Source organism: Haliaeetus albicilla, chromosome 27, assembly GCF_947461875.1.
Source record: "Haliaeetus albicilla chromosome 27, bHalAlb1.1, whole genome shotgun sequence".
Lineage (NCBI taxonomy): Eukaryota > Metazoa > Chordata > Aves > Accipitriformes > Accipitridae > Haliaeetus > Haliaeetus albicilla.
The window spans coordinates 17331988-17344685 of record NC_091509.1 but is presented as its reverse complement, the minus strand read 5'-3'; the positions used below and the strand labels follow the sequence as shown (position 1 = coordinate 17344685).

Here is a 12698-nt window from a genome sequence, read left to right as displayed (position 1 = left end):
GTTCCCTGAGGAAGGCAGGGTGCTGGGCCTGGCCGACCCTGCGTTACACTGCTGGTGCAACCCCTGATTCATACCCGTAGAAATGTACTATGGTGAATCAAGCTTAGTCACGTGTGTCCGGCAGAGAGAAATGCTTGCTCCGAGAAAAGCAAAACCCTGGTGTCACAGGTCTGAGTTAATGCAGTACTGTACAGTGGAAAAATACTATTAGCAGCTCCTCTAGCAGTCATTCAGACAGAGAATTTAGTGTACCTAAAGAGATTGCTTTAAAGTGAAGAAAAGCAAACCCAAAACAAGGCAAAAGTGGAACTGAAACACAAGCTTCAAATTTACTAACTCACAATGTTTTATCTGGGGAAAATTACAAATCTCTGAAGGCTAGTGGATAAATTGAAAGTTTCCCAAACTCAGTGACTCGCAGAATAATTTTAGCCAAGTTCTGCCTCTAATACAGCAAGATTTTGCAACTGAAGCAAAAAGCAGAGTATCTAAGGTCTAGTGTACTTTTTATTGAGCAAGTGCTGGTGTCTTTTTAATGTCAGTCCCTCAAAGTATTAGCAAATGGTACTAAAATGAAGACATACGTTTGGTTTCATGGTTTTAAAGTTTTCATTAGAATTTATTTGCCAGTGAGCTAAAGATAAGCATCTAAGCATGGTTTGCACTAGAGTGAAAATCCTGTTTCTCTTCTTGTTATTTTTTTAGGAAGAGAAACTAAGATACAGAGCATTGACAGCTGTTTGTTGCAACGTGGTTTTTAAAAAAACCCTTTTACCTTATAATCCTTGTCGTATACCAAATCTGTCAATGCCAAATATGGCTTTGGTGCCAGTGGTTTACTATTTCTCATTCAGCATGTAAATGATTGGTTATTCTAGCAATAACATCTGCAAAGTGTTACGAGTTTTCCCAGCATCCACTGATACATCCCTGCCTGAGGAATTCTCTCAGATGGCAAGCAGCAGAAAAAAGATAGAGGAATAACATTATATATACACAGAGAGTGAGCATGCACACATGAACATGCAGAAAATATCCATTGACCTGACACTAGCCAACTGTATCAGATAATTACAGTTTCTCACTGCTTTCTTATTCCAAGAGGAATGTCCAGGAAACGTATCTGGATTTTATGGAAAGTTTCTTGCTGAAAGGCTGATGACAAACCAGTGGCTGGTATCCCTGGTAGGGCAGAGAAGATATGATGTGACAGGATCACATTATCTGCCTTCCTGGCCTCACTGCCTCTTCTAGGGTTTTACTAAGTCTTACCTTTGCTATTTTTGTCTTCCTGTATAAATAGATGACAGGCCCTCCAACAGGGTATAGCAACTCAGGGACAGTTTGGGGAAGTCCCATTTAATGGGAAAAAAATAAGCTAATGCTGAAGAGACTATCAGAACTGTCTGCCTTGACACAGGAAAATTTTGGTTCTAGGGTATTTTGATTCTCTCCTGTTGGGAAGAAGGATCTTCAGCCTGGAATAGAAGGGGTGGAAATAACTATTGTTCATTATGAAAATGCAATGAATGGGAGCTAGTAAAAATTTCTCGGTTGCAGTCAGAGGTTTTCAGCTGACTTGAAAGAGGAATAAATCTCTCAGAAGTTAAGAATAATTAGCTTTTTGTTTCGAACCTTTTTGAAGAAGAAAAAGGGTATATAAAAGTTGTACCATCTTCACATCAAATATACATAAACTAAAGAAATTTCACTCTGAAGCAAAAGCTTTACAAGAGATTTTATCGAAAGTAGCCCCTATAGACAGGTTGCAAAGCGGTTTCAGCTATTGCTCTTCATGCTGAACAAAGTGCTTTCAAAAATACCTCTATAGACATTCAAAAGAAAAGCAATATTGAAAGCAGTTAATTTTCCTTCCTGTTCAGGAGATGGCAGTGGAGACCCAGCAGTAGAGAGATGTCAGCTGGAATTTACGTGGTATCTCAGAGAAGGATAAAGTCAGGAGAAATTCATTGGCCAGGACCAGGTTTTGTAGTGCAAACAAAGCAACAGCCCCTCTAGAAATGGCCATTTTTAAGATAGTAATAATCTAATGCTGAAGAATCAAATTAAAGAAATTTAGTCTTTACAAAACTGCAAAGGAAAGTCATTTGAGTGTAGTTATAGCTACTTCTGCTGTCAACCCTTATGGTATTTACTGTTGTTTATATGAGATATTTCCTTGTTTAATTAGACTTTACAACACCAAATGTATGCACAACTTGAGGAGAGAGTAACACACAATGCAACCATGTTTTAGATTGCTTTGTACAGCAGAATACGTTACGATTCAGTGCAATTATCCTGGTGGGACACATTTGTGCATGTATGAAAAGCTACATTCAAAACATTTGCTTCAAAATGCAATTTTGTATGGTCCCTCTTTCAAATGCTTTATAACAGTAGGTGATCCATCATCACAGCAGCTATTCAGGAGACGTAAATCTCATTTAGTTTTCTCATTGTTCAGATACACAATTTAAGGGAGGGGTTGTCTGCCTTGCCCAAAGCCTCAGAAAGATTCAGCAGCAGAGCCAGAAATTCCTGGCTTTCAGTACTTCCAGGGCTGTGCTTGCTTTCTCTTAACGAAAGATGTATTGGTTTTGTTTTTCCTCCCTCTGGTTAGCATCAGAGGGTGGTTGAATAGTAGTTGTGCTTTGCCTTTAGTTGTTTATGGATTTCTGCAGTTTCATGGTTTGGTTTTTATACTGATGGAGAGAATTTCATAGATTCTCTATTGGGTGGTACCAGCTGTAGCTTTGCTTGGGAGCTCAGGGACAGAGTAATGACAATACTGTTTATAAGGGACTGAACTGAACGGAGATGGAAAAACCACCAGGAGCACTTCTAAGATATATCAGGAAAAATATATTATTCATTTCACAAATCACTATAAGTACTGATCAAGGGAGCCAGTGTCCTAGATTGTTGTGGCATATGTAAATTCAAAGAGATAATAGGAGCTTGGATGGGTGGATCAGCAGAAAGGCAAAGCGAGAACCCACTGACAGTAGTATTTCCACTCTGTAAGAGTTTATTTCTGAAAAGGATAATTTTAAAATAGATTTTTTTTTTCCAGATGGTGCATTAGAACAGAAAAATGCAAATATTCAGCCAGGTCAAACAGAACAAGATATGGTTATGGCTAAGGGACACATCTTCCTTGTTAATGAGTTATTAGAATTTTTCTTAGAAGAGCAGTGACCCAGAAACTTTGTGTGGGCATGGGCACTTGTGCTCATTCACACACGCATTGGTGAAAAGTTGTGGCCAAATAATATGATGGTTCTCTCTGAGCTGTGACCAGTGGCAGACTGGAATTGCCTACACTGCCCTCAGCATGTTTGTACATTGTATTAAGATATTAAGGGCAATCGAAACACCATGCTATAAACGGCTGGCAGATTGCCACTCAGGCAGGATGTTTTCTCTCCAGTGTTTAGACTGGTTTTTACTTCGGTAATACACAGCATGATTGTCCAGCTGGGATCACCTTGGGCTGAGCTGACCTGATCCATTCCCTTTTATTGCAAGGCTCACAGGGATGGCTGAAACTTGGACTTTTGTCACTCTCTGTGGCACAACTGAGGATTGAGCCTTCTGAGGATTGAAATGTTTTAGCCTAATAAAGACTTGGGGGCTTGACACTGGGAAGCCTGAATAAGCTACAGTTTACAGGAAATTCAGCCAGATGACTTAACAGTCCCTTTTGGCAAGAGCTCCGACACTGTAAGAACACTGTGCTGAGAGAGTAAGAACACTGTGCTGCACATCACACTTCTGCAAGCTTTGGAGTCTGTGAGACTACTTACATAGAGCAGAAGTCCTCACTTGGTAACAGCAGGCAGACCCAGGCTGTGCTGAATAGAAGTAACACAGCTGCAGAAGCAATGTGGTGCAGATGCCTAAGGTTACATCAAGGAAACTCCACCACTTACGCCTACACCTGAGTTTCACCTCGAGCCTCTTTCTTCTTTATTTAAAAGAATTTTAAGCTACTTGAAGCAAGGATGTCTCTTACTGTACATTATTACTGAAATGGGTCCCTCACCTCAGTAGAAGCTCTCAGTTTACTGCAATACAAATAATAAAAGAACACATTTAAACATCAGTTGTACCACAGAATTTTATAGGAACAGACTAAAAATACTCAGGCCCAGTCTCAGCTTTTTCCTCTCATTATGAAGAAGTTTCGAGTCTATGATTCCTGTTTGGGAAAATACTTTATTATGGGAACTAAGAGAATTTGCCTCTTTTCCTTGCAGTGTACATGCAGTGCAATGTTCTGAATGTGCGAGGATGAAGAGAGAGGCAGTAAAGTGGAAACAAGAGGGAGAGCAGAAACCACAGGTACTTTTGTGCCCACATGCATATTCATGAATTGCTGTGCAGACAGGGACATCTTTGTATTTTTGGAGTTTCAAAGCAGCCCGAGTTTCTTCACAGCCTAGTCTGTAGATTTGTAGCTGCTGAAATCTCTACAACAAATAAAACTGAAGAACAAAATCCACACAGCTGAGCCTTTTTTTTATTATTATTCTTATTTGACACTCACATTACAAAATTTAGAAACCATAGACAGTTCAGGCAAACTGTTAAAACACAGTATAAATTAGGGGGGTTTAATATATAAATTCTATACATAGGTAAGTTAGCTCGAACATGACTGACAAAAGGATTTCATAACAATCTTACCACAACTGTATAAAAAGGCATGGGAATAGGATGGGCACTATAATCATGAATGCAGGTTAAGACATTTTCCACAACAGCTATAAAGCGTAACAATGACCATGCTATTCTTGCAGTGTTTATGTGGGGTACAGTATGCATATTACCATTAACATTTTGCAAGATCTATGTACAGTCACAAAATCATAACAGCCACTTTCAAGTAACTTTACTGTTTCCTGCCTGTGCAATTAATAAAGTGTCGATATTTGTTCTGAGGACTTCTAACAAAGCTACATGGTTTGAGTATTATGGATGGCAGAGGAATTTCAATTTGACCTGAAAATGCCAATTATAACATGGAATTGCTTAATTTAAAGAAAAAGATACAGGAAAAGCACAGCTCCTCATTACTATCGCTCACGTGATCAGTATATACCTAGTTTTAATCCATATTTATTTCCTAGCTTGATTCTTTTAAAAAAACAAAATTATAATTTAGTTCTGATTTTTCTAAGCACAGCTGTAGAAAGGAGTTACACCAGAAGAAATGTGAAACTAAAACTTGGATATTTTTATGGGGTAATTTTTTGAAAGGACGTGCTTCCCAGGCAACCCTAGATGTGTCGTTCAACCTTTGAATTTCCCAGTCTGAAAATAAGGACAGTTCTGCTTACCCATTCTTACTCTGTGCTTTTAGGTCTGTGACTAAATGTTTTAGAATAGTATGTTCTTGGAGTTTAGGTTTAAGACAGCTGGTACTGTCACTGTCACTAAAAGTGAAAAAATATTAAAATCAGATTTCTCACCTTTATAAGCTGATGAACACTTGCTAAGAGTTCTGAAACCCAGAGGATAATTTATTTTCCATCTGTGTTGCATACTAGCAATGGTCTTTTTACAGACAGACTCCTAAGGGAAGTACTTGTACATTTGTAAGAATCATATCTTGACACACTTGAATTTAATAGCTCTGTGTGTGCATCTTTCACTAAGTTTTAATAATTAGGAAGATTCTATTGGAACAATTCCTTCTAGCTCAAGGTGAGGACAGACTGTAAGTGATAAACCAACTTGGGCTGTTATGGAAATACATATGATGTCAACTGTCCAGACTACAGCCCCCATTTTCTCAACTCTGTTTACCCATGGGCCAAATATCAAGAAAGCATCACATGTTTAGTTGTTTCAAAAACACTGGAATTTTAGAAACATAATTAAATAATGAAAGTAGTGATGTAATACTGACCAGTAACAGTTCACTGAGGAAATCACATTTCTCTGAAAGGTAGTCCATCGGACTGTGGAATTTTCTGGTTAGAAGTCCATTAAATGGGCTTTGCACATTTTAGGAGGAAGTTCCTGTACAGATATTTAACTTGTAGGACTCATGAGCTCTGAAGTCTAAGTCTTCTGCATTCAAGAACACCTGGGAACATTGCTGTACTGCAGTACTAGTCTGGGTTGGCAGTTTTAGGGCCACAGGGATGAAGGGGGAAGGACTCCTATTCTATTCTGACAGCTCTGGAGTATGATTATAGAGCCCTTGTATGGCAGAGAACTAGAAAAATGTTCCTATGGCATTTTGCAAGAGCTGTTTATGGAGCAAAATACTGCTTCTGTGGAGGGAAAGGCATCAAGGGAAGAGTGAGCAGTCTAAGCCACTCTGCATTTACAGCTTTACAGTCTGCACCTGGCCACAGTGCAAGGCAGGGGATCTATACAGGAGTTACTCATACTTAGCTTTTTTTCTGTAGCTGAGGTTATAGCCTAAGTTTCAGTGTCTTGCACCCGTGCAGAGTGTACGAAATACCACCCATACAAGCTATTAGCTTCTTATCTACATCTTACATAATGTAAAAATGCAGGATGTGATGCCTTGTATGAGCATTAGCTTAATGTATTTAGTATTTTTTGCATATCTGAAAAAATGCAAAAAGAATGGTAAAATAAATTAATACAAAACAGATTAGCCTCCAGATCTGTTCCATTGAATAAAAGGTAACTGGTTTGCTGCCTCCTCTGCTCAGCTCAGAGCTCAGCTGCTCCACAGAGCAGCTAACAGTGGTTGCAGGGAAGGGGACACACTCTAAGGCAGTGTGCTTTCTTTCCAACATACCCAACATTAAAACAAAAGTAGTGGTACAGCTTTCTGCATCAGTATTTCACTGTATTCTCTCCCGCCTTAGCCTGCCCAGCTGCTATTGATATTAATAGGAAAATATGCACAAATATCTTGTTCCACTCTGCTGCCATGCTGTGAAATATGAAAGTTAACAACCATCGAGGTATTTCTCGTAATTTTTTTAAGGTCTTATTTTTCCATGTTGCTTAGATCTTAAAATCTCTGTCAACTAAGTAACAAATTCTTCACTGTTTCAAGTCCTCTAGAGGAACTTCTTTTAGTTCAAAGAATTTTCTTGTACTCATTCTGTTGGATGGATAAGGAAGTAGGTTTTGCCCGAGGTGAACTTCCAAGAACTTCCTACCTTTAAAAGGGATGTGTCCTGGCATCAGAAACCTAAGACTACAGGCTTAGATATGAATTTGCATGTCAGCTTTGTACAGGATCATCTAATCACCTCTGCATCCCCCTGTTAGTGTATGTGCTGCCATACGGACACCAGATATGTGTGCGCTGTTCCCCAGCCACAGTTCAATAATGCCCTGCACCAACTACTGAGGTAATTTCACTCAACAGATAATGTTAAAAAGGACAAAAGAAAAGAGAGTCTTTGGCCCACAGTTGAGCCTCTGAGCAGTGACAAAGGGGCTTTTCCCTGTTTCCTTGTCACTCCTTAATCCCATTCTGCAATTACAACAATGGAAATAATCAGTTCACAATCAAAGGGGTTTTATAATTTCCAGTGAAAGAGACACCTGAGACAGTAAGGCTAATTTCTACCAGTCTAAAAAGAAAAAAAGGTGCTTAAAGCCAGAAAGTCAGATTTTGCTCTCAGACGTGAATTAATACATTGGATCAGATTTAGTCCTTGAATTTGCTGCTGAAACTTCAACAATGTCAAAGAAAACTTTTGCTAAGGCTGGATTTTCACCCTATTGTGTGTAACCTGCTCATCTGAGAGTTGCACCTGGCTCAAAATAAAGGCCAGGGACTATACCAGTTGTCAATGCAATTTAATCCCTATGAATAACTCAAAACTGTTGCTATAGTTAATAACTGTAGGACTGCTCCAAAGCCCATCCAAATCAATTGCAGTTTTTCCTCTGGCACATTGCTGTGCTTGGGATCAGTCTCATTCTATGGAACACAGTCATTGTTAGGCCAGATACTCTTAACTGTGTAACATTTTTATACTGATATGCATAACAGTATCTTTTCTACTAACATCTCTTTTTATTGATAACTCCAGTTACATATTCGGTAATCTGAGCTCTGTTCTAAACTGGATTTACAGTCATGTGCAAACCAGTGCTCATGTGCTTTAATAAAAGGTGCGTGAACTATTGCAACAAAACATGACAAAGTAACCAACGTATCAGTAAGGGACTGGCTTGATTTTGAGTAATTATCTTATCACCACTGACCACATCATAAAATATTTTCAAGCTGAGAAAAATATCTCTATGCTTAAATTGTTTCTTATTTGAAGTGTTTTAGCAGCTATGTCCACACTTCGTTGAAGTGCCATTTTGGCAGTGGCTGGGATCACAGTTTGCTTCCAGATCTGTATGTCCTCTATCCGCATGGGGAGCTTCCAGCCAGCTGTATGACAGGATTGTGTTAACTGCCTAACAGAGGAATAACAATATGCTAAACTCACTATACTCTGGTGCACAGGGTTCTTGTGTGCTAGACTCATTTCAAGAGTTTTTGCCTGCAAAATTCAGTCATGCCCAGCAGACCTACATTCATCCACCTTTAATTAGGTAATGCGATTGACGCTGATGTGAAATTGAGGGCAAGATTGTATGATTAAGTGTCTTTTGAAAGGCATTGAGCAAGTTCACCTACTGACTTCAACACAAGCTGAAGGCACGCAATTCCCTCATTGTTTTTCACTAGGCTTTTTATCTAGCTCCACGTTGCAGAATGGCACACTCAAGAAATGAAAAAATAGGACTTTTGCTACCACTCTGATTACACTAGAGGAGGTGCAGAAGTGATTTCATATATTTGGGTCTTTTAACATATTGCTGTATACACAGAAGCTAAGTTAATGCTTCTGAAAGACTCTGTCATATATTCACATCTTACTAGCTTAGGGTTTTGATACTAACACTATAGACCTATAGCTCTAGTTTTGCTCTGTTCTCTGTGTAGCATTAGTTCAAAGCAGTTGTCAGAGAGGTGAATCCACTGAAAAAAGTGGAATTAGAAAGCCATGACATTACTACTAGTAACTTGTCTAGATGTTAGTCTAATGACTACATGCCTTACAGTGGCTTAGTGCTTGGTATTAAGTGATATTGCTTTCTTTTCAGCATGGTAGGAGTTCTTTACACGTTTATAGCAAGAAAACATTAATTATTGGAGGTTCTTTTTCTCATTTTCATGTAATGTTAATACATTTTTGGAAGAAATCTATTCCCCAAATTGTCATCCTTTGTTTTCAGTTGTACTTGTGCTTTGTAAAACCTGTTGATAAAGCAAGGTGCTAACCCCTCCTGTCTGGAGTTCTACATCCTAGTTAGGCCAAATATGAATTACAAATGCAGCTGACAGCTGTAACTTAAGGCTTTACACTGTTTCTGTTTAAATCTATAGGATTTTAGCCATGAAATTATCTGAAGACAAGCTATGATTAGTAAAGTCTGTTTTTTAAAAGTGCTGTCTTCTCATTTTCAGTTGCTGTGTACTCTCATCTCCAAGCCGCTTTGCAAAGAGCAACCAGTGTCTCTGGAGATCGGATACTACAGATCAACATGCCATGCACCTCTATAAAGCAATAATTGCCTCAGTGTTCATCAAGAGATGAGGATGTTTAGCACCTCTGAAAAAAGACCTTTTAAATGTGTGACTACATAAAGGCTTAAAGATAATTTGGTGCTTCTGAAAAGTCCCACTAAGCCCTTAATACCTACCTACATCTGACCTTTATGCTTCCATTTTAAGCACCGAGGTTTGAAAGTTTTGGACTATGAAAGTGGTTTAGTTTGCAACAGCGATAAACTTTATGAGATCTAATTTAACTCACACTTAAAAAATTGCCTGAATTCATGGAAGGTGCCCAAGAACATAAAGTATTATCATGAGAAATCACATTTTGATTCATCTTCAGGGTGTTAAAATCTCAGCTGTACCAGCCTCTGTTGGCTGATTAGAAAAGGAGTGAGGATTTGCATTTTAAAAAGCAGGTTTTAAGAAAGGGCCCATCCACCTACATTGGGTTTCAGATAAATAAAACCACATTTCTACTATGAAGTTGCACTGTGCCTGTTAAAAAGATGCAGATATTAAAAAAAAAAAAAGACCATTTAGCAAACACACTTAAGCATTAGCATTGTTGTAGATATGTTTATGGTTATTGCTCTGAATTTGGTTGGAATTTAACAGGCTTTTAATAGCATCATTTTGGAAATAGTTCTGCTTGAAGGAATGCCTTCATGTGTGTGTTTCTCTGTATAGCTCTCAGCTCACGTACAAAAATTAACAAACAGCATATTAACAGTATCACCAGAATAGTGATCATTTCCTGGCTGGAATGATGTTGTATGATCCTTACACTTAGTTCTTCCATACAAAGCTTGAGTAAACACAAGACATTTTTATGTTCTCTCTGCTTGAATTCATGTGCTGATAGACCTATACGAAAAGGAGAACTGAAGTTATGCCTCGAGCCCCTACGTATGCAAATCTAGAAGAAGATGTCCTGCTCATCTCAGCAATTGCAAGAGCAGTGGATTCAGGTGGCCATGATCCAGACTGCACAGGTTTTCACAGATCATAACCCAACACAAGAACTGCACTGCAGACACTACAGACCTTTAGTATATCACATAGAGCATGTCTCAGGCTGCTGGACTCCCAATCAGCTCAATTGTCAGAGCTGCCTTCAAACACTAGATCACCAATGCCTCACATTTCAAGAACTCACTCAGGCCTCGAGAACTTCTGAGGGCTGGCAGAGGTCAGGAACATTTCCAGTTTTCGGGCTAAATGCATAGGCCAACACAGCCAGGTTTTGTGATTAGACTAACTTTTCAAAACACCACAGCCACTTGGAATCACTCTGTAGCGAAATGAAACTATTACTGATCTCAAAGAAAGGGTTACGTCCTTCTGTTGCAGACAGAGAAAGACTGGAACACCTGAAAAGGCCAGCATCAAGTCAGCAATAAAATGCAAAGTTCAATATCATATGGCATTTAGGTTTAATTTAAGCTTTTTGAGGTCTTTTCTGGGGCAAGTAGGAACATTCCTTCCACATACAACTAGTCTACTGTTAGGGCTTAGTTTTGAATCTAATATCCATATAGTTCATTATCATTTAATATGTGTGTTACAGTAGCACCTTGATTATTGTACAACTTTAAACACAAGACATAGTCCCTACTTCATATTATTTGTAAGTAAATGGTGAACATGGTTTAGATCCTAAAAATAAAAAGAGAGAAAAATGGTTATCTGCTCATGAATGACAAAGTCTTTAGTGCATTCATTCTAGTCTGAAACCCTTTGTCTTCTTAAAGCATACCATGTAGTTCCCAAATTCAGAGCAATTACCGCCCCCATCCTCTTAGTATCATGTTGCAAAATAAACAGTACTGTATTAATTGGAACCTGATAGATTTTTTTCAAATGGTAATGCAGTATCTTTTTTCTTTAAGTGTGATAAAACCTTCTAAAAGATGCAACTCAGCATCAACGAAACTAGGGAAAACACTACGTACATTAAACAGAGGTAAGTTGAGTCCAGAGTCATTTGCTTCTTCCGTTCAACTTTAGATGTGGGGGGGGGTCTTTAAGCAATACCGGCTACACTCTGTGCCCTCCTCAGATCTGCCAAGATTCACAGTAAGAAAAGGAACAACAGTGGTGGGAAGAATAACTAAGCAATAGCCATACTTCAGATTGTTCTCTGTAAAAATTCATGGGGTTTGTACGACTGTCCCATGCTGATGTGGTCTATATGTGACATCCGTGTATACATATGAGCGAGCAATGTCAGTTTTCATCTGCTGGAAGCTTATACCTGTAGCAGTCAGTGCTTTGTTCAACAAGGCTGGGGGACTGCTAATGTAAGATTAAGTTCTTCTTTCTTCATTCAGCAATTAACCAGATTGCTGCTGTGTCCGTGTTTGATTTAATTTTACAATCCTCAGAGGGTTTAAAGAGCTGCTGTCTGAAGCACCTGCTTCTGAAATATTCATGTGTATTTTTTTGCTTTCCTTTTTTTATACTTTTCCATTCTCCTTTGCAGTACCATGGTTCTCCATGCTCCTGATTTTCTTACGTTTTCCTTCAGAGGCAAAAGTTACAGTGATCCTGACGCATTTTGGGCACAGCCACAAATAGTCTGTTTGTCCTTCCTCTCTCTGTCTTAGTTAGAAAAGCGTCATTGTGCACACAGTTCTGTTGATTTCAGTGGATGAATCCAGTTCATCCATCATGTTAGGCAGTCAAAAAAACCCAACCAAAAACTCAAACAAAAAAATTGTCTAAATCCCAAACAGGCATCTTTGGAATCAGTAGTGCAAAATGTTTGCGGATTTCTTTTCCTTGACCTACTGCAATAATCTCTTAATCTTCAAGTCTTTCCTAAAATAGTGGATCTGTAAATTTAAAACATAAGAATAATGAAAAAAAAGCAAATATAAAGGTAGGTTGTTTGGTTTTGTTGTTTTGTTTTTTTTTAAATCACTCTCTTCAGATTCTCACTTATACCAAACCATTATACATCTCTTATAAGAGATATAAACTGTAGGAAGATCCAGTTAACCTAGGGCATTTTTCATCTACACCAGGCCTCTTTTGCATGGGTACAGCACTCTATAAATGCACAAATGGAGGGTATTCTTTAAATGGTGGATAATTTGAGATTACGATAAGCTTTTATCAGTGCCTC

The 12698-nt window shown here is 38.6% G+C and overlaps 1 protein-coding gene across 3 annotated transcripts in view; it reads right to left on the bottom strand.

The window, feature by feature from the left end:
- Positions 1-4503: 4503 nt before the first annotated feature.
- RASGEF1C (RasGEF domain family member 1C) overlaps positions 4504-12698 on the bottom strand; it is an 86105-nt gene continuing 77910 nt past the window's right edge. For all 3 annotated transcript variants that reach the window (XM_069773063.1, XM_069773065.1, XM_069773064.1), the window contains exon 14: positions 4504-12405. In XM_069773063.1, coding sequence (XP_069629164.1) covers positions 12381-12405 — 25 coding nt within the window. In that variant the 3' untranslated portion in view covers positions 4504-12380. The remainder of the gene's footprint in view (positions 12406-12698) is intronic.